This window comes from Podarcis tiliguerta, assembly GCF_965153285.1.
Source record: "Podarcis tiliguerta genome assembly, chromosome: 1".
Lineage (NCBI taxonomy): Eukaryota > Metazoa > Chordata > Lepidosauria > Squamata > Lacertidae > Podarcis > Podarcis tiliguerta.
The window spans coordinates 95,285,938-95,309,277 of record NC_139534.1 but is presented as its reverse complement, the minus strand read 5'-3'; the positions used below and the strand labels follow the sequence as shown (position 1 = coordinate 95,309,277).

At 41.2% G+C, this 23,340-nt stretch overlaps 1 protein-coding gene across 1 annotated transcript in view; it reads right to left on the bottom strand.

The window, feature by feature from the left end:
- Nucleotides 1-23,340, bottom strand: part of FMN1 (formin 1) — a 109,681-nt gene that overhangs the window by 62,510 nt on the left and 23,831 nt on the right. Inside the window, exons 3-5 of the mRNA XM_083449758.1 lie at nt 22,332-22,393; nt 7,413-8,113; nt 4,154-4,304 (exon numbers count right to left, since the gene is read on the bottom strand). Of these exons, the coding sequence (XP_083305884.1) occupies nt 4,154-4,304; nt 7,413-8,113; nt 22,332-22,393 (914 nt within the window). The remainder of the gene's footprint in view (nt 1-4,153; nt 4,305-7,412; nt 8,114-22,331; nt 22,394-23,340) is intronic.

Here is a 23,340-nt window from a genome sequence, read left to right as displayed (position 1 = left end):
CTGCAGTCTAACTGGTAGATAATTCAATAATAATAATAATAATAATAATAATAATAATAATAATAATAATAATTTGTTATTTATACCCTGTCCATCTGGCTGGGTTTCCCCAGCAACTCTGGGTGGCTCCCAGCAGATTTAAAAGCACAATACAGTGGTACCTCAGGTTACATATGCTTCAGGTTACATACGCTTCAGGTTACAGACTCCGCTAACCTAGAAATAGTGCTTCAGGTTAAGAACTTTGCTTCAGGATAAGAACAGAAATCGTGCGGCAGCGGCACAGCAGCAGTGGGAGGCCCCATTAGCTAAAGTGGTGCTTCAGGTTAAGAACAGTTTCAGGTTAAGTACGGACTGTCACGGCTAAAATGGCCGCTGTTTCTTTAATGCGAATAAAGCTGTGTCAGCATGACTCAGTGGCCTGCACCAAGTTGTATATATAGAGTGAGAAATGTTAGTTTGCTGTGGCTGGTGTTTGGGTTGGTTGGTGCTGGTGTGTATTCTTATTCAGTCGTGTTTTGCACAAAGACTTTTAAGAATAAAGCTCTGCAAGGATATTCTCGTGGACTCTTTTTGTGCCGACAAGGGTCCGAGGACCAGGCTGAGGAGACAAAGGGAGGTCAGAACCCTTTCCTTCTTTTTTTTGCTTTTTACAAACACTGACACGGACCTTCGGAACGAATTAAGTACTTAACCCGAGGTACCACTGTATGTGCCGTACGTCCTTTCATATGCCCCGAATCTGACAACATTCCGTTTCACTGAATGATGCCACCTACTGCTATTATCTGAGACAGAAAGAAATATCTCTATCGTCTTTCTCTACACCATGCATCATTTTTCATACCTCTGTGATCTCCCTCCTTCTCTCCTCTGTAACCACCAAGCTGAACGCAGCCCACCAGGCATGTGCATTGCTTGCTTGGAACTGCAGAAAAAGTGCATTTGTCAAGCACCTTGCAAGCCCTAATGCACTGCTGAGAAGCAGCTTTGATCTTGGTGGATTACAGATTCAGTGGGTATGCACTAAATTAAGGTTTGGAAAGACCAGATTGTTCCATCTGGCCCCAGCTAGTGAAAGATGCTTCAAGCTCCCAGAAGTACGCACTTTGTGCACAGATGACAGTAGTATGTAAGCAACCAACTTCCTAGCTGTTGCCAGTTGATGATAACGATTCGCCAGCTGGCAGGATAGGCCTAAGCAACAGACATGGCAGCAAACTGTCTGCCTCTTCTCTGGTTACTAAATATACCAATGAAATAGATGCGGTATCTCCAGAGCCTGCAACAAGAATGTAAATGCTGTGATCCCATGCTTCATCTTCCCCTTGTACAAACACAGGGATTCTCACAGCCAGTGCAAGCCTTGGTCATGTTAGTACTAAAAGTAAAAATTCAAAAATAACATCCCTCCTTCCGAGCCATGCTGCAGGATGATGCTCACAGGAGCAGGAATTAGGAAAACGGTGCTTCCTCCGAAATCCACCACCTGAAGCAAAAGCTTACACTCACTATGTAAGACCAGTCCGTAGCGGAATCTCACCAGGTCAGCATGTCAGACACTCAAAAACTATCCAGAGAAAGAGTTTTTCTCTGAAAGTAAAGGACAATTCACACATATCTTGGTTTTTTTAATGATTATCAAGCTTGTTAACCTGGGCTCAGAATATGCTTGCAAATGAACAGGTCCTGCGAGTGATCGGCTACGACCAGATATTATGATTTTGGAACTGTAACATGTAGTCAGTAGAGAGAAGAATAACCACTTATGGCACAACAACAGGGGTGCAGTTACCAGGGGCACAAAAGTATACAGGCCCTTTGACAAGCTACTCACTTGTATGAGTTCACAGTGAGTATATTTTGAATCAGGATTGAAAGGATGGGATCACAAGCACGCACATTGCATGAAATGGCCCATTACTAGTTCCAAATAAATCAGTGAGCAATATATTTAGGAATGGGACCTTTACAAAATAAATAATACTTATAATACCATATTATTATTAGTCTTAATGGTCTTAAGGTTGTGTAAATATATTTAGGATTGGCAGCATTCTTATAACATTCTGACCCAGGATGGTGTAGCACTGAATTATGAAGCCATATTCTCAAGAATCGCGGAATGTTGTAATTGTTATTATTATCATCTCACAATTACAAAATAGGCAAAAACATAAAAAACCCTGATGACAGATATATCCTCTTTTTAAAACCACTCTCATTCAAAAATATTGACACTCATCGTAAATGAGAACATGTGCTAATAATTACTTGAAATGAGTTAGAGATAATGGACAACAGAAAAGCCATTATCTTCAGTGGGTTTCTTTTTCTGACTTTGATATGATAATCATAGCACTAAAGAGCCAAAGGTGATTGATGGAGTCTTATTTAGATCATGCAGATGACACAAATTATGTGACATTTACCCCTTGACTTTGTAGGAAGAAAATATAACGGCATCAAATTGAATGTTAGCATCCACAAGGATCATTAATATCCAGTAGATATAGAAAAAAGTAAATAATACTGTGACTATTCAAATGTAAAAATCCTACTCTCTATACATTTTTCATTCCACACATGGGACAGCCATCAAGTTTGCTACAAATGCAATGGCTTTAACCCCTATGCCTCTTGCCACAAAGCGTGAACGACAGGCATGTTTACTAAAGCATCCACCTGGGAGCCCTGATTGGCTACAGCTCCACAATGTGTTATATAAGTGTTTGTGGTTGTATGCCTATTATTCACATTTTATGTGAGTATGTGGTGGCAAATACCAGTACAGTATCAGTGCACCTTGGCAACATCATAGTTGTGCAAAGAATGGGTAAAAAAAAGGGGGGGAGGTAAAGGACCCCTGGACAGTTAAGACCAGTCAAAGGTGACTATGGGGTGCAGCGCTCATCTCGCTTTTCAGGCCGAGGGAGCCAGCGTTTGTCCATAGACAGCTGTCCGGGTCATGCGGCTAGCATGACTAAACCGTTTCTGGCACAACAGAACACCGTGATGAGTGCCAGAGTGCATGGAAACGCCATTTACGTTCCTGCCGCAGCAGTACCTATTTATCTACTTGCACTGGCGTGCTTTTGACTGCTAGGTTGGCAGAAGCTGGGACAGAGAAACGGGAGCTCACCACCTTCATGTAGATTCTCACCGCTGGCCTTCCTATTGGCAAACCCAAGAAGCTCAGTGGTTTAGACCACAGTGCCACCCACATTCCAGATTCTAGGACCCCATTCTATGATGCCTGATCACTAACTGAACTTCAAAGTGTACAGACATATTTATTTAATACTTTCAAGAAGAGAATTTTCCAAAAGTGGCTTAATATTTGCATATATACTCTGATGTGAACTAGGCTCTTTGGTTGTGGGTAGAATCAACCAAACAGATCTCCATGCATTCAGACACTCAAGTTGGCTATCAATGAGAAATGAAGTCTATTAGCATGGAGAAGAAAAAGGTGTCTGCTCTGCCCTGTTACCATGCTCTTTCTGTATCGCCCAGAGGTCACTCTCCTGACACCATTGTTGCTGTAGCTTACCTGGATAGGATTGGGGTAGGGAAAGGTGGTGGATAGGTCTGGGCTGCACAAGGACACTGGTGGAGCAGGCCAGTGTGCCCACAAAATCTCATCCTCGCTGCTGCCCTCTCCTGTACCAGCCCCATCAAATTAAGCTGCAGTGACATTATTATGGGGAGGATGGCTTCCCACCAGCACACAGATTGCTCCTGGCTCCAGCTGAACGTGAATTGGGGTCTAGGCTTGTGTGTGGTGCTAATGGTTATGCTCTGTTCTAATGGAGTTCTCAAGCCATTAATAAGAATGTGACAAAATTCCAGTATGAATTTTAGACCTAGCCATAGTTAAGCACTTAATCCTATTGTCAAAGCTTCAAAGCAAGTCTGAAGAGAATTCAATCCCAGGTGTGAGCAATCATTGAAAAGAAAAATCTCAGCCTAAACAATGACAGATTATTTGGGGCCACCACATATAAGACCTGTCATTTGAAGATCCTTTTGTATTTCATTGTTTTTGTTGTATTACTGAAATCTAAAATGCATATAAGAAAGATACTCAATAAAAACCTAGATGATTATTATTATTTAAAAAGATTAAGTTAAGGTTGCAATGAAGTGATACCTTTTTGGCTTTTGTTTTCTTTTCATAAGACTCTGCTAATGGCTTTTTCTTTTCCTGAGCTGTTTCTTTGGAGAATAAGTATTCAAATTCACTGGCATCACATATGTCAGGCTCTTCCAAAGAATCCCACAGAGTTGGTGCCGTATTTTGACTAAAATTGGAAAAAGGCAAAATAAAATTACCACAATGTCTCTTTTAAAGTTACTTACTTACTTTACCACATATTTAAAACTCCATCAATATTTAGTACATCTGCCTTTGGACTGGCCTACTATTTAGAAAGAAGTTCTATACCCAAGTCTTTATACTGCTCAATACACTGTTTTGTAATCCTGTCTTCCCCTACCTGGAACCTTCCAGACGTTGCTGGACTGCAACCCCCATCATCCCTGACTAATGGCTATGGTGTCTGGGGCTGATGGGAGTTGGAGTCCAACGACATCTAAAAGCCGTCAAACTGGGGAAGGTTAGCATATTCAATGTGTTTTTCTCACCGCTGCATAGATTGTGTAGCTCTTCAACACACAGATTGTGTATTACTTATTATTTTAAGTTATTTGCATGGACTCAAGATTGCAGGTGATCTGACAAGTATTCTGAACATATACAAAATAGTGGGGAGGGGATTCTAGGCAGAATGCAAGCACAACCTAATATTGCCAAATATTGACAGTATCTTCCATATTCGCCTCTTTATAGTAATATTACACTTAGTATTACCACTGAATGGTGAGATCTATAATTTAAAAAACTATCTCATTTTAATGTTTCATTCTCCATTTTGAGAATCTTTAGTAACAAAAGAGAATAGATTGCTTTTCTTTGGCAACTACAGATTCTTAATAAGAAAATTATCTCTTGGTTTTATTAGTAGCAGCTGGTATTTTCCCTCCAGCAGGTGTCACTCACGTGACATTTTATTCCTACTTGTCATTCCATATCAAGTCTCACCTTTCCCCCCCGCTAAATTCCCATTAAAAATAAAAAATCAAGGCTCACAGAATAAGCAATATTCAGAAATGAAAGTATCAGATCTGGATACGTCTTCTACAATGCAAACAGATTTGAGTAAACCTTATAACTAAAAACTCAGATGAAGAAAATGTTATAAATGCTACTTTTAATATAGTACCACATTTAGTTATAGAATGTTGCTTGGGCTGTATCAACTGATTTGCTGACGGAGATATACTCTTAACCAACTTCCACAACAGATAGAAAACAGAAATTTGGTAACGGGGGAAAGACATTTTTAATGTCTCTCCCTCAACATTTGGGCACATAAACCTGGTTCAGACATCCTAATCTGATCCTGGCTTCCTATCTTGGTTTGTCAGCAGTGATCAACCCACACTTTCTCAGTTTGGATACCCTTCCTTCCTTCCTTGGAGGTTTTTAAGCAGAGGTTGGATGGCCATTTGCTGAGATTCCGGCATTGCAGGGGGTTGGACTAGATGACCCTTGGTCCCCTTCCAACTCTAAGATTCTATGAAAAAATAGCCAGGACAGAAACACTAAAGCCAGACATACACAGGGAGGAGGGCAGGGGAGTAGAGAGCTCATGTGTACTGAAAAAAAGAAGTTCGAAATAAGGATATGGTGTTATCGTTGTTTTGATCTCTATGAATTCATAGTCCAGCCTTTTGTCTTTATCAAGCTAAGTAAAGAACAAGAAGAAAAAATAGAAAAAGTGGGCAGGCAAGGGCAGGAGAGCTGTCTGTCTAGGGTGAGTGGGAGGACATTTCATCACAAACTTAGGGGCAATAAAACGGTCATCACTGCACTTTAGAATGCTGACCCTACATCAACTTACATATAATACATTCCTTCATATAAATTCTAGGAATTTTGCTATGCAGTAATCAGTACTTGGTGGAGAGATGTATTTCCAGGCAAGTAAAATTATGTCGCTTACTGACTTGTGCTTAGATTGTGCTTAGCTAATTAGTAAAAGTTATGTCACTTAGGTTCCTGCTAGCTCAACTGGGCTTTCCCCTCTTTCCTCCCAATGTGCCTCAGCCAGATCTACTCTGGAGGGACAGGTGAGCCCCTTGAACAGAGCTTGGGAGGGACAAGGGGGACTGTTCACTGTTTGGGCAAGCAGAAATGCTTGTGCTGATTGAACAATAAGAATATGATACTGAATTCCTCCCTGGGACTGATGTCCTGTGCAAGACAGTGGGGATTATTGCTGAGAAGGCATGCACAGGATTGTGTTGTAAAGCCCTGGCTTTTGATGATGCCACTAGGACCAGATCCCTTACTAGGGAAATGTGAGAAGTGTTGTTCTAGCCTAGAGAAACATAACATTTCTCTTTTCAAACAAAGTGCAGGAGCTAGAACCAAAGGTTGACTAGGACTGATCACACATCCACTGTTGGGGACATGTGTGCCGCCTTGCTCCCATGATAGCCACTGCGTGTGACATTGGCATGCCTGTAGTGTGCTGACATCACACTGGCATGCCCATGGCATGCTGACGTCACTCGCACACATTGCTGGTGCATGCTGATGTGCCACATGCTGTGTGAAAGCCACATCATCACATCGCACACATGGCCAAATGGAACACATGCACACATGGCCAAATGGAATCTGGGGGGGGGGGCAGCCCCTTCATTTAAAATTTGTGGGTGCTCAGGAACCCAGGACTCCCCATAGTCGGTGTTTGGGGCTATGTTTGGGGCTATCTGCTGCCACTGCACAGGTATTAGGCCTACAATGTGGTTCATACAGAAGCAGGCTAAAGTTGACTATCTCAACTCCACTAGTTCTTTGTATGTACCACCAAGCTGCATTGAATTGGCATAGCAGGAAGAGCAGTCAAGCATCTGAATGGCAGTGATATAGGCTACTGGAAAGCCAATGGCCTTCCGCTGTGTCTCAGGCCCTTAAGGATTATCATATGAGCTAATCTGACGGCAGAGTATCTCAAGGACCAGGTTCTTTGTAACTCATGCCTCTAGCAGTACTAAAAATACTGCATGTCAAGTCATATTACCCTATTTGTGTGTGCCACAGGGCACGGTTCTGAACAAGAATGTTAGACAGATGATGGAACTTTTGAAAAAGGCTACTCCCTAGCAGTAAACCACCCTATTTTTTTTTTAATCTACATTTCAAAATACAAACAAAACCTGAGTTGAGTATTTTTTTTAATATTTCTGCAATGTAATCTCTTTTTGCTTTAGTTGGTCTTGAAATACTGCATACAGGTTTCCACTATACGTTTCAAAATAACAGGGAAGCATAACTTTACCTGCTGTCTTGTATTTGTATTCTGGTCCAATAAAGCGGCTTCATAGGACAGGCGGGTTCGATGGCAGGCTTCCGAGGACCTTGGCTTGATAACAATGTGCTGCTGAAAAGGAAACTGGATCCAGGTGGTGGTGGTGGTGGTGGAGGAGGAGGAGGTGGACCTGCTCCTGATGGAGAAAATCCTGGTGGGGGAGGTGGAGGAGGCGGTGGTAACTGACCTGCAAAAGCTGCAGGAAGTGGAGGTGGAGGAGGAGGAGGGTGGGGAGATCCCATGCCTGGTGATAATGTTGGGGGTGGAGGGATTGAACCAGGAAGAGGTGGCGGTGGCGGTGGTGGTGGTGGAAACATCTGAGATACAGCACTCCCTGAGGCATGGCCATTATTGTCCGATGTGAGTGAAACACTATTATTCAAACAAGGTATAGTCAGCTTTTTAGGTATTGTTTGGTTATTTTTGACTGTCCGGCTTTCATCTTCACTTGGCTTTATAAAAGTTTCTCTGTCGGTTTGTATACATACAGTTCTGTATGTCTTTGGTGGGTGATCATCTTCAGTCGATACACAGGCATCCTTTGCTTCCTCGCTCCTCCTGTATAATGTATTTTCCAGTTCATTTTCCAAATTTGCAATGACTTCCTCAAGCTTTGCTATGGATGACGCGTGCTCTCCTCGAATATGAAAGACCCTGAGTTCAAACTCGGACTGTGAACAAATAATGAAAAGTCTCCGTTTAAGAAGTATAACTGCAATTGCCATGAAACGTACAGTGCAAGCCTGTGCTTGCTTTCTCAGAAATAAATCCCACTGAACTCACAGGGACCTACTTAGTATGTATGGCACTGCAGCCTTAATTGCCTTAGTTATTGCGTGCAATGCCTGCAATCACTTATAGTGACACTGTCTTACTACCTAAGAGGGAAATTAGGTCTGACACTACGGTTGGGCAATATCTGTTTTTCAACATGATATATTACCAGCAAAACATTGCCATATATCACGATGTCTGAAATAAGGATGGAGGTATGTAGAGGCACTGGCTGGCTTCACAGTTTTTCCTGCATTGTGATTTTTGCCGGCTCCTGCTCTTGTGATTCACTGCCTCTTGCAGGAGCCAGGGGAGAGTTGAGCCGGCAGAGTTAACAGGGGTTGCAGGAATTGAGAATCATTGGCTGGCTTCACAGTTTTGCCCACATTGTGATTTTTGCACAACAAAATACACACATCATGATTTGCGATATATGGCCTAGTCAAAAATTATGAAACCGGTATATATAATGAAATGGACTTCAAACCAGATTTAGATGATATATCGATATATTGGCCAGCCCTATCTGACTCACATCAGTGAAAAGCAATACAAGTTACACGTAAGAAGGAAAATGTATATGCTAAGCTACATAAGATCCTAAGAAGAGCCCTGGCTGGAACATACCAGTGGCCTATCTAGTCCAGTATCCTGTTCTCACAGTGGTCAACCAGATGCCTATGGGAAGCCCAAAAGCAAGACCTGAGCACAACAACACATCCCCCATACCTACAATTCCCATCAACTGGGATTCAGAGACATACCACTACATAAGCACACTTTGATAGACAAATTCATGGAGGATACGCCTACATCTCGGTACGTAACTTAGTTATTGTACACTGTTGGTCCTGCCTTTTTTTTCCCTTTTGAACTACTTCTATACCAGGGATTCATGCCACTGACAATTCCATTTTAGGAGTTAACAAGGGGGGATTCAAGATAATTAACAGTGATTGGAAGAAGCTGTCTCCCCTGCTTCCACTGTGGAGCTGTTAAATAGTAGGAAATCTGGTAACACTGTTGAGGGGAAGCTGCCATCATCATAAGAACTGCTGTACGGAAGGGGCAGAACAATCATTGCTGTCACTGTCTCAAGCCTGGCCTTTCTTTTCAATATTTTTTTTTACATTTTTAATGTATTTTATTTTTAAAAAAGAAAAAAAGCCTCACAAAATCATGACATTCAAGTTGGTTATTGAATTTTTCTGTCACAGTCTGTGTTTCTGGGAATTAACAGAAATTGTTTATTATTCATTTAAACCACACACCAGAAATGAGACTAGAAATCAGGCTGGAGAGTGACAAAGAATAATCTGCAGGGGACTTCATCAAAACAAAGTATGAGCAGCCCTGAAAGGGAGTTATCAGGGAAGGACCCTGAGCACCTGGATGTAGAAGATCAACGAAGTCTGGCCTGTCTTGGGAGATCCTTGTGGACATTTGCAGCACTAGTACAGTTCCCAGCCCCTAACCTTTGCTCTTCATGGAGAAGGCAAGGACAAGAATCCAGCAAAGCTTGTTGAGACTGCTGGGGGAGGGGATGCAAATGGCAACCTAATACACCTAACTCTCATCATCATCATCTATCGCTTCTTTGGTAAACAGTTTGAGGTCCGCATACATGTGCTAGCAATAGCCATTTGAGGAAAGATTTTGAGGAGGGGAAAGGTCTGCAAGCCTATTTTCCTGAAAGACAAGTTAGTGTCTACCATTGGTAGAGAGACCCTCCCCTTGCCTGTGTAAGCTGTTCAACCATCTACATCCTGGGAGCAGTCTCTATTTTGTTTTTCTTATACCATGACTACTGAAAATAAAACACGCTCTCCCAAAACTAATATGCAAACATGAGTCTTCTTAGTATCTTTATACGGGGAATCAGACCTTGCAGGGGTCAGTTTTGAAGTTTTATTTATACAAGCATATAGTCACGTATGTGCAAATGGTTTTTGTACTTTGTAAACTGCTTGGAAGCTTGTTTTAGCACTAAGCAGTACATAAAGTAAGCAAGTAGGGAAACTAATGAAGAAAATGGTTTCATTGCTCAATACCAGAAACATGAAGTAATGAATTGATAATAAATATTATATATATACCTACAAATATTTTTCGGGCAAAGGAACAAATGTAGGGGAGGGACAAAGAGGTTCATAGACTATTCGGCTTTTTGCATGATATTCTCCTTATTTTCACAGCTGCTTCTTTCTTTACCCAGAAACAGCAATAACACACTTGGGCTGTCACACACTTCAGATTAAATAACAACAACAACAATACAACTTGTGCATACCCCCAAAATTGGTGGCCTTGAAAAAAACATAAACCCTTGAACAAAGAATACATTTGTTTTAAATTTCAGCAACTACAATCAGAGGCTTAACAATGAAAGGATATTTGGAAGAACGAAATACTGTATGCCAATTTGCTTAAAAATCAAAATTCCTTTCTCGAGACACCTCAGCCATCATAATCTGTTTCATATGCTGCATTAATATTGTCTTCAAGGACAAGCATTTCATTTTATTCCCAATGCATGGACTGAGAATAATATAATTCAAGACATGACACATGCAAAAATCCCCAGGACACTAAAATATTTGTGTTGTTTCAGAGGTGTCTATGGAATCCAAATGTGCATGTGAGTGAATGAGAGATGCAATTACATGTAGGAGATGTGGCAACGGAAGATTAACAGAAAGCGTAAGGTTACCAAAATACTATTCGGGGGGAAAGTTGCGGAAGCATATATATTATATATGGAACTGCTTGATTTAAAACATTACATACGCAGCAGTGGATCTGGATCTAGACTTCTAGAGAGCAAAACTCCAAGTACAGAATATTTGCAGTGGAGAACGGGCAAAATGATTTCTTCCAACTCCTTCTTCCCCTTTGCTCCAGAAGGGCTGGAGAGCCTTCTAGTACAGTGTGGGAAGTAGCACCTGGGGAGGCTGCAGTTGGAAGGGCGAATCCTCCACCGGGGGTCTTCAAATTACGGTCATACCTTGGTTTTAGAACAGCTTAGAACAGCTCCCAAACACCGCAAACCCGGAAGTGACTGTTGCATTTTATGAACTATTTTTGGAAGCCGGACGTCTGACTGGGCTTCCGTGGCTTCTGATTGGCTGCAGGAGCTTCCTGCAGCCAATCAGAAGCCGCACTTTGGTTTCCAAATGTTTCGGAAGTCAAATGGACTTCCGGAACAGACTCTGTTCGACTTCCAAGGTATGACTGTAGTGAATGGATGGAGTCCTGATGGTAAGCAGACCTCTACCTTGCTTACTGGCCTCTGGGAAGGTCGTGCAGGGGTCCTGGGATGCTCTCAGAACCCTAGTGCCCAAAGGCTGGTAAGCAAGGCGCCACCTTCCTTACTGGTCCTCTGGGGAGGATGTGCAAGGGCTCTGAGAGTGTCCAAGGGCCCTTAAGTGACCATCCCAGTGCCAGGTAAGCAAGACGGAGGGCTTAAAAAGCTCTTTCTGTGGCAGGTTGTTACTCTTGCCTGGCAAGGAAGAACCGTAGGGGGAAATAAGTACAGCAATGCCACAAAGTCTTCTGCTATGCTGAGGTTCAAAATAACTCTTCTGCTTTTCAACCAGTCTTCACAAGTCAGTGACATTAGTGGCTATTTTCAAATGTACGACTATTAATTCTAATGAATGAGACTTGATTCTCTAGCAAGAGGGAGAGAGAGAGCAACACCCTAGAATGCACACTTTATTTCAGCTGTTGCCTCTGAGAGGCAATTACAATGAAGTTCTATCTTGAGAAAATTGTAGCACCTTAATATTAATGAGTAGGCTTCTTGCATCATTAATCTTACTGCGATCTGACAAGTTTTGTGTTAAGAAGTGGGGAGGGGGGGAACCTAAGATAAAAAGATATGCCAAACAAGTTGTAGCAGCAGAAGGTTCAATGGTGTGGTCAAATGAGAGTGGTTGGATCTAATAAGAACACGGTGTGGACTAGAGGGTGATTGTCTCTGATCTTGGAGAATGTTTTTGGACACCTCGCAGCTCTTTTATTGCTGTAGCTGATTAAAATGAAAAGCCTCACAACTAAAATGTTCTTTTTGATGAGGTTTTCTTTCTTTTTTTTACCATGAACTATAGACCTTGTAGTCCAGTGGGACAGAAACCCTTTGATCTTCAGCAGTCACATAAATTCAAGGTCATAAAACAGCGTTGGATTGGATTTTATTAGTGTGGCTGATGCCAGACTTGTAGAGTTGCCATGCTTCTGAGGCAACCATGATCCCACCTTCCTATTCTTTCCATCCAGGTTTTTGTATGTGAAACCACATTACTATTTTTTTGTGATCTGGGGAAAAAAAAAAACCAGAAAAGAAAGGTGAACTGGCAAGAAGACTCGTGGATTAAGCCATAATTTTTAAAAGCTGGCATTAGAGAAGAATATGCCATTATTCAGCGTACATTAAGTCCATGTTTTGTCAGCCAAAAACATATATGCAGAAAACAAAAGTGAGCATCAGGGAATGAAGTCAATACACTCCTGTTCAGCTCTGAAATTGGTCCAGTTTCATTCCAGTTCAGGTCAACAAGTGGTCAGGAACACAAATATAATAAAAGACACATCCAATTTCTAGTATAATTGACCATTTATATCCATACAAGATACCCCTTAGAGACACGATATGTTGTGGCTGGACACTACGCATCCCAGTAGTAATTTTTTTAAAAAATTAAACAATGGATTGTATCAAAAGGTGGCTTTGCCTTAACAGACAGCTCAGGTAAGACAAGACACCCTACTTTTATCAATTCCAGAAAACTCACTCATTAATCATTTGTGCTATTTCCCCTCTATCACATTGTTTCCTTTTTAATAATATTTGTTTTGGATGAGAGGACTTGTGAATATTCCATAGAAATATTTACACATTTCAAACAGTGTGAGTTGCAAAGGAAGATAACAGAAGTGATATTTAAAGAAGGTCCTAAGCCAAGAATTTTCTTTATCATTATGATTGCAATTAGGCAGTCTCCAAAACATCACTACAGCCATTTCTATATCTGGATAGCATTTACGCTGCAATACATATGGGTGGGGAACAAAGAGGCTCCTTGTTGATTTTACAGTCTTCTCTTGCTGGTTCTTATGAGGGTTTTTTGTGCTTTTTAAACTGCCTGTCTATTGTTTCTGTGCTTTTTGCAAAGACAGGACGTTTGTTCAGACCTTACTACCTATGGCAAAATCCCAGCTGATTGAAGTCTTGCAAGCCCGCAATACCTTGGCCTCTAACCATGGAGAGATAATGCCAAAACCAGGCTGTTCCACATTTATTTGACTGTAGTATCTCTCTTGATACCAGTGCCAGTGAAGAAGCAGGAGGGAGGCAGGGAGTTACTGCAGTCTAATAAACTCAGCACAGCCTGGATCAGACCTTCCTTTCTCTCCTGCAGTGAGGGGATGGGAGGGATTGCCCAAGAACCTGAGACTCTAGTTTTAAGTTTTAAGAAACAATTTCCTCTGAGCATCAAAGAACTGAGAGAATCATGTAAATCTTCTGAAGATCTTGGAGCATACCACAGTTCTTGCATTTATTCAAACATGAACTGGAAGAAGAGCCAATACATTGTATAAAAACAATTATGCTTCTATGTTCCTAATAGTATCAAGATGTTTAGTATATGCCTTCCATGGCAAGTAAATATACCAGACGTGTAGTCACGCAAGCAGTTTAGCTTTCAACTTTGATAATAAGGAGATTTGTATTGAAACTTTATTTCAAGCGTCAAACCTACTCTGCAGCAATACAATGCACCAAACAGTTTATGGTTCCCTATATATCTGAGTGGCCTTATAGGCTGTAGCAATTACATGAGATGGGTTGTTATAATAGTTTCTTTGCTCTTGATTCCTTGCAGTTCTTGTGGGTGCATGTAACTTTAAATAGCTATAAGATATAAAATGATCAGTGATTATAAACAAAATCAGTGGAGTTTCTCATGGAGTTTATAAGTGCTGCACAGCGACATATTCTTAATTCCAATTACGCCAATGGCACCTAACAGGGAGCTGGTTCCTTGTGTGGATAGTCCCTACACAAAAACGAGAGAGCGCGTGGGCACACAGAAACAACTCTCCTAGCCTTCTGGCTTTGTTAGAGGACAGCAATGCAGGCAAGACAGTTCCTTTCTTACGCTAACTTTTTCCTGGGGGGTACTCAAGGGTACTGGCAACCCCCCCAAACTGGTTAAAAGTGTGGCACTTACTATAACTACTTCATGGTGAGTACTGACACTTTTTTTCCTAGAAGAAAAGCACTGACTCTAACTATTAAGTTGGGGAAAACTGGATTTATGGATCAAGTTTTTAAAAAGTGTTATAATTATGTGCAGTTACATTAATAGGCATTATTAATGACCTGCTGAATCTTTTCCAGTTTCAATAAGCAACTGATATATGCCCTAGAGAGGATTTAACATCTTGCCATCTAAAATGGGATGGCACGTCATAAAATTGCATCCCTGTTGCAGAATAATGAGATATAACACAAGGTATTGGGATCAAATAAGGCCACAGCTTTATTACAGATGTCAGATGTTTGGCATAGGCATTGGGTACCACCACTGACTTCTGACCCACCTACCACAAGTAAACTCTGGGTTACCCTAACAGCGGGGTGGGGGGTGGAGAGGCTCTATGACTTACATAAAATAGGAGTGCCCCTTGTGGGATTGCCTGTCTTGAGGAGTGCATACCCTCCAACATTTCTCCGATGAAAATAGGGGCATCCTAAGGTGAAACTGTGCTGTGCCCTTAGCCCCCACCTGGGCATTAGGACAGAAGCAACTCCTCCCATATTCTTTTAACCAGATACCCTATTACTCAAAGGTGCAGGCAGATGCTAAAACCTCCCCTCCAGCTTACCAGCATGAAATTACCATTGGAAGAAAAAAAAGGGGGGGGGGCTAAGAGGGGCTTTTCTTTAATCAATACTAAATACCTTTAGGGAATTTCCAAAACACAGTTAATTCGTGTTTGTTTTTTGTTTCAAAAGCAAGTTATTATTATTTTCCTTGTTAGTTTGAACAAACATCAGCAAAGAACATATTTAGTTGTTACACCCTGTCACCTGCAGTTTAGTTCATAGGGTTCAATGTGCCTAAGGCATGCCATTTGTGCAGTTTTAAGAATAGGAACTCTCCAGAAATAAAACATCCAGCAATATTCCAACAATAACAAAGCAGAAAAGCTCTCTCACTGATATAAACAGATGAAAGAAAGGAAGGGCCATGAATCAGTTCCACTCTCACTAAAGATTCTGTGCATCAGCCTAGGAGAATTGTTGATCCCTCTTATTCTATTACCAATAATCTTCTACACTTCTTCCCAGAAGCTCAGGGCCAAACTAGATGCACACTTAACAAACAGCAGGCAGCAACATGTATTGATTTCCTTTAACTAATTACAGGGGAGCCACTGTGAAGGCAGTGCAAAGGAAAGGGGAGGGTTATCTCTTTATTCTTCCACTAAGACTGGAATGGAGATAATTCCTCCATGTGGCTAGCAGCTATGCAAACGAAGTCCCTGTTTGCACCAAAGCAAACAGGCCTGGAATAAGATTTATATTGAACGGATGCAACTTCCTAGTGGCACAGGACGAGGATGGGAAGAAACACAAGAGGGAGCTCTTTCTGTGTGTTTGCCCATATGTTGCACGAGTTGCCAGAGGTCAAAAATAATATTTCAGCAACAAGCACAACTAATTCACATAGGTAGCTGTGTTAATAGTGTATTCAGATGTTTGGTACTAAAGTGTTATCAAATGTGTAAAAGGAGATTCCGAACATACAGACCGCACCCAGGCACTGATGCTCCCACCAACTAACTTCCCTGACTGCGGTGTAATTCATTTCAGGCCAACAAGGACCTACATACATATCAATGAAATTTCCCTCCCTGTGGAGGGAGCCCAGATACATACATTTGTACACACTTAGACCATGTTCAGACTGGTGGCAATCACATGCTGCTAGCACACATATCAGTATACAGAAGGTTGTGGCAGTCCATGTGTTCTAGACACCTTTTCACATGTTCAGTACTGAAAACCTGAATGAGTCTACTCTGTTACATCAAAAACAATAGTCTTGTAGAAGTTTAAAGACCAGCACAAGCTTTTGTGGACTGCAGCCCACACACTTAGTTATATAAACTGTTATCTCCAGATTAAATATATTACACAGGTATAGATAAAATTATCAAAAGCAGGAACAAAAGACCAAGGCATGTGGGAACTGCAACTGGTGATGCTTCCGCACAAAGCTAAAAAATATTCAGGAAAAGTAGAGCGACAATTGTCAACAACAATAATCAGCAACAATAACAACCTTCCTAATTGTGCTATGCAAATTCATGGGATACAACAGCAGCAAGCTAACTAGATGAAGTTTTGATTTGGTGCAATGGCTTCTTTGTAGGAACCAGCATTGTGTTTCACAGAAATGCTGTACATGCTTTAGGGTAATTTTGCAAACAGTTTCATCAGCTGTAGGGTTCAAAGAATCAAGACTTCATTTGTATGCTGATTACAAGACTCATATGATGTATACATGTGGATGAAACCACGTGCAAAGGGCGTGTACTTTTCAAATAAGAGTGGAATTTATTCTGAACCACAAGCTGAAAGACCTTCAGCAGCAGCAACACATGAAATACTGAAAAAGGTAAAAAAGCTCATTAGGTAAAAATTGACTTGGCGACCCTGGCTGCAGCTTTGGACTTTAGTTAAGTTTCAGCAACCAAAAGTTTTCTTCAAAATGTACATGCTGGGCTCAATGGAAGCTCTCTTACAAAGAAATTTCAAGTAAAAAAACAAAAAGGAAATACTTCAGGCATTTCAGAGCTTTTATTGTGATTGTCAAAAGGATTTGTTTCTATAAAATATGGAAAAAGTCGTTTTAAAGAGCAGCTTGCTTACTTAAGAGAACTAGAATGCTCTACATCCAAAGATTCCAAGGCTGCAATCCTATACCCACTTACATGAGAGTAAGTCTCACTGAACTCAATGGAACTTTTAGACTCATAGAATCATCAAATTGCAGAGTTGGAAGTGACCCTGAGGGTCATCTAGTCACACCTCCTGCAATGCAGGAATCTCGACTGCATCATCCATGACTTTATTATGAAAATGAATGCTCAGTGATTTGAACTGTAACTGCACGTGTCATTTAGATTAAAAAATAATAATAAGGCAATAGGCAAGCAAAGTTGCAAAAGGGTAAGCAAACTGCAAAAAGTGCCCCAAGCTAATTTAACAATTCTGCATTCATGTGCAAGCCACCTTTAAAACATTTCGGAGTAGTCCCATCATTGCCTTCCTGGAGAATCCCTCTATTTGCACAAATTATCCCATGTAGACATAGCTATTCACTCCCTAAACTCTTCGGCAGAACTGCCACTTTAGTCTGTTTCAGATTCTGCTTTGGTTAGGGTTTACAATAATTGCTTCTAATTCTGTTCTACATGCTGTTATATACATAACACATATATATATCGATTGCCAAAAACATGATTACACAACTAGCCTGGCTAAATATAAACAGGCAGACCAGCTAGGGTATTTCAACAGAGCTAAAGATGTAAGGGCAATGGATACCATACAACATCCCAATTAAAAAGCTTGAAATAATTCACTATATCCCATCATTACTTTTTAATATTTTAAACAGTAGGTGAGAATACAAAGAAATCTGAACTACTAAACATGTCACATTTCCTCTAGTACATGCACAAAACATTTATTTCTGTATATTCTTGCACCTATTAATCTGTAATGTCCATGAAATCTTGTGCCCCTGACATTAAGATTAAAGCACACCTGTGTGGCAGCAAATTCCACGGAAATCACAAGGACTAAAGCCAATTCCTAGGCTGTGTCCACACTCCTGTTTACTCAGCATCCTGTGCACTCCCGCCCCTGGTTTGGGAAGAGGGAGACACAGGTTGGCTGCAATCCATATCTCTCCTTTGTCTATCCTGTTGTTTCATATATAATACTGTGTTTTGATGCTCCCAATCAGCTTTTTCCAAACAGAGAAAAGGAATGGCCGTCGCATTTTAGGCTGGTACTGTGTACACAGCCCTAGCCACTGATCTTCTGTGTGACAATGAGCAGGCATATTCTGCATGCACTACATTTTCCACACTACTTTCAAGTGGCTCTTGTGAAACCACTGAGCACTGTGCAAAATGTCAACATGCAAAGGGTTCTTTGTCTACAGTTGGCCTGTACATAACCCATTCTGTGTGACAATGGCACCTAGAAGCCATGAGCATTGGTTGTTCTGACTATGGTAATTACCTCCTGAAATCAATTCTTTCATTTCTTTTACACACAGTAAGATACAATGCAGTGATTTCACCATGAGATTATCACATCAGGGCAATGCACTATGTATAAATAGCAAAATACAAAAAAATGCAGTAATGTGTCCCATCTACCCTGGTTCTGATGGCAAAGAGGTACTAATGCAATCCAAATACAGCTGGGGACCAATGGTTGAGAAACACTGGTGGCAAACCCTCCTTCCCTTATAGCATGGTCCCAATCTAGCTCAGCACCTACTGTATTTTTCGCCCCATAGGGCGCACCGCCCCATAGGACACACCTAGTTTCTTGGGGGGGGGGAATAAAGAAAAAAAAATATTTCCCCCCCCCGGCGCGGGGGAAGCCCGAGCTTCCCCTGACCCCAGCCCCGAGAACAGCCTGCTATCCGCAAGCCTAGGGATCCCGGCGGGAGCCCCAGGCTTCGGAATGTGCCGGGCTCCCTAGGGTTGCGCAGAGCTACGCGAAGCCCGGGACTGCAGGCAGCTCTGCACAGCCCTCGGAAGCCCGGCGCAACTTCGCGCCGGTCTCCCAAGGGTTGCGCAGAGCTTCCTGAAGCCTGGAGAGCGAGAGGGGTCGGTGCGCACTGACCCCTCTCGCTCTCCAGGCTTCAGGAAAAGCCTGCATTCGCCCCATAGGACGCACACACATTTCCCCTTCATTTTTGGAGGGGAAAAAGTGCGTCCTATAGGGCGAAAAATACGGTAACTTGTGCTAGCTCTCTGTTAAATAAAAAAATCTGCTAATACTAGAAAACAGAACCTGTCTCTGGTATACAGGAATAGATCAATGTATGAAGCTATGTATGAACAATTTCTTTTTTAAAAAGATGAAAGCTGCAACGTTTGGCATTTTACAAGAATCTTTCTGCGAGAGAAACATGGCTTAGTCTGCCGTTTGTGTCTGACAAGCATAAACTAACATCATCTCTACTTAACTGGCCAACAATCTGGGAGTAGCTAGCAATAATGATGTGAGATAACCTCTCCTATGAGTATGTTTGCTCAGGTGGGCCATTCTTCAAAATAAAGATATGTTGCAGATTATTTGGGTTTGGTTTTAAAAAACAACAGCTCCACCTCAGCATACTAAAACCTCAACCACTTAAAAAGGAAAAGAAAGCTCTGTACTAAAGGGAGATTGCAAAATAGCATAAACGTTGTTGCATTCCTTCAGTATTATCACAGAATGTCATGGCAACTCTCCCAGAGGTGGACTGTACAGCTTCAACTAGCACTGCCATATATAAGTAAGCTATGAAACATAGGAAGCTGCCTTATACTGAGCCAGACCATTGGTTCATCTACCTCAGTATCGTCTACACTGACTGGCAGCTGCTCTGCAAGGTTTCTGATAGGGGACATTCCTAGTTCTAGAATGGAATTGAACCTTCTCAGAGAAATCAAAGAATGGAAGTGAGGGAAGTCGGGGGGTGGGTTTGTGTGGGAGGGTGGGGAGAGGGAGGAAAAATGGGGGGGCTAAGGATGATATGTTTCTGGATAATATGTTTTGTTTTAATTTTGAATAAAATAAAAATAATAATAAAAAGAACCTTGACTCTTCTGGATACAAAGCAGACGCTCTGCTAATGATCTATGGTTTTATAATCCACACACCAAAATTTGCATCTATACCTCTTGATTTTTTTTCCAAGGAAGAAAGGAGAACACATTTACTTTTTCCTCCAATGTTTCCAGAAGCTTTTATGTTATCCAGCACAATTCAAACCTCAAGGAAAAAGTAACTTCCAGTTCTTAGAACCTCACCTATCCAGAGCAGTTTTTCAGAGAGTGTAAGGGTAAGAGACTAATGGCAAAAGTTGCTTCCCACCTTCTACCAGTAGGAGCATCCCACAAGCAGAACGCCACTCAGGGGATACTGCGGCCAGCAAGAACCAAGTCTGGATCCCAGCCATTATTTTGTTTATTTCATAAAATTTATATACTCCTTGACTGTAAAAAAAACAACAACCAACCACCACGTCCAAGCAGTTTACAAAAAACACACACAAGAAAATCAAGAAAAAATCACTAAAACAGATAAAATTACCTCAGCATTTTAACATCTGGGTAGGCTTGTCTATGCAAAAAGGTTTTCAGCAGGTGCTATTTATTCTCACCTGCCATTCTGTGGACTGGTAACTGAATATTTTCCTTTGGATTTTAAACTTTTGTCTCACTGGCCAACCTGGATTCCACTCATGATAGACTAGAACCATTTCTAATTTAGGCAGCAGCAACAAATTAGAACTGCTTTCTGTTCAACTCCATAGGATGACAGGTTTACTGGCCAGCAAATTAGAAAGGCAAGGAGATAACTGACCCAGGCCAGCTCCTCTTTTCAGAAATCTTATTTGTTTTTATGAATATTTAATACAATGAAATAAATGTAAACACAACACAGCACAATTCTAGGTCAACTCAAAAGTCCATTGTATTGAATTCAATGGGGCTTACTCCCCAATACGTAGGGTTAGGACTGCAGCTTTAGACCATCTTTATTTAGGTTCTGGATGTTCCACATTCATTCCACCCCCACCCCCCCACTTTGGCACCTTAAATACAAAATTTGTGGCCATGGACCTGGAAATAGGACAAGGCAACTGCTCTTTAAACAATACTGCATGCACAAGATGCAGTATTGTTTTTGTTTTAATATAAGTACTATACATACTTAAATAAAAGCAAGCTTGAAGCAGCATAGGGGAAAGAGAGAGAGAGAGAGAGAGAGAGAAATACTTAACTGACCTCTGGTGGGGAATGCAGAAAATGCATTTCTACAAGAATTGTTTATATGTGGACTTGCCTTATTGGTCCCAGGGAATGAAAGAGTTGGGCTTTCCAATTTTGTGCTATGTCAAAAATTGAGAAGCATAATGCCAACTCCTTCAAAGAAGTGGAAGACCTAGCACTGACCCTGTGGTATACTGCAGGATGTGAAGATATGTACCAGGAATGAAACAAATGTACACAGATACTGTCTCTTCTTGCACAATATGGTTGAAGCAGGTAGCTACAATCTCGATGGGGGAAATGTGCAAATAATTGATGTTCTAACATGTATCCTGATATACTGGATATAAACACATGGAAGTCCCACTGTTTTAACAGAACTTACTCCCATGAAAATGTGCTTGGGATCATAGATTACAAGATAAAGATGAGATGTTATGCACAATAGCTTATTTTGTCCTCTTGTCTTCTCTGATCAAACAAGTCTGCAAATTTTTGAAGCACTACACAAACAAGTTTGACTATAGATATTAGCTGGGTAAGTGTGCACACAATCACTCATCCATTTTAATTCACCAGGGCTGCTCTGATGTTTGCTGAATTCAACAATTTCTTGGGCCTAACAAGATCGGTTTAACAGATTCTTTTGCACCAATTTGTAGTCTCTGAAGAAGAAAAACCCCCTCAAACTCAACTTTCTCCAAGCTAAGATGAACTGAACTGCTAGTCAACTGAAAGCCATTCAAAGAAAATAGATTGAATGCATAATCATATTCTTCCTAATTCTTGCGTATATAGACTGCTACAATCATTTCATTGGAGTGAGCAGATCCACACAAGTAGAAGAACGAGACCATGACTCTGCATCCTTCACTGGCACCTCTTGCAGGGAGCAGTGCTCTGTGTACACACTGGGGCTCCTATGCCTGTAAGGAAGGACTCTATCAGAATAATTAGCAAGTTATACAATATTTCTAAAAGAGGAGGGAATCCCTTTTTTAAAAATAGGTTTGAACGAGAAGAAATATTTACCTTCAGTTTTTCAACTTCATTTTTGTGCTCCTTCTTTAAGTGCAAAATAGCAGCATGGTACTCTAAAAGTAAAATAAATGAAATCACTGGTCAGATCAATGACACAAAAGTTACTGAAGTTCCAATGTGAGCACTGCTTTTAATAATAACAATAATTAAAATTTATTTATACCCCGCCCTCCCCGTCCAGAGCCAAGCTCAGGACGGCTAACACCAATAAAATTACATAAATAAAAACATAATGGGGGGGAGGACAAACAAACAAACAAACAAACAAACAAACAGTTAATTAAAATACGGGTTAAAATACAATTTAAAATGCAGCCTCATTTTAATAGTAGCTCATAAATCAAAAACATAAGGGAAGGGAAACATAAGAGTCAGACTGAGCCCAAACCAAAGACTCTGTCTTGCAGGCCCTGTGGAAATATGTCAAGTCCCGCAGGGCCCTAGTCTCTTGTGACAGAGCGTTCCACCAAGTTGGGGCCAGTACTGAAAAGGCCCTGGCCCTAGTATGCTAACATGGGCCTGCCAAAGGACATGTTCTGGCTGCAGTACAGTAAGGTTGGTACAAAGAAGGAACTAACAGTGTAGTTATGGCATTGTGTTAGTTTGAGCATCCTGAAGACCAAGGCCTATTACGCCTATGAATGTCACTGTTTATGACAGCATTTTAACGTATCTAACTTTTTACAGTGGCACCTCTAGATACGAACGGGATCCATTCCAGAGCCCCGTTCACATCTAGAGGTAAACATAACTAGCGACGGCATGTCTGCACACACGCGTGACAACAAGCAACAAATAATATGCTCTGTTACTTCCGGGTTGCCGAGGAGCGCAACTCGAACGTGCTCAACTCAAAGCGTATTTAACCCGAGGTATGACTGTACTTTGTATTCTTGAATTAAAAATATTTTAATTTATAGATTTTAATAAAATAAAAGAAACCAAAAATGGATACGCTTGCTCAGAAATCAACAACTGATGCCTATTTAAGAGAAATGTG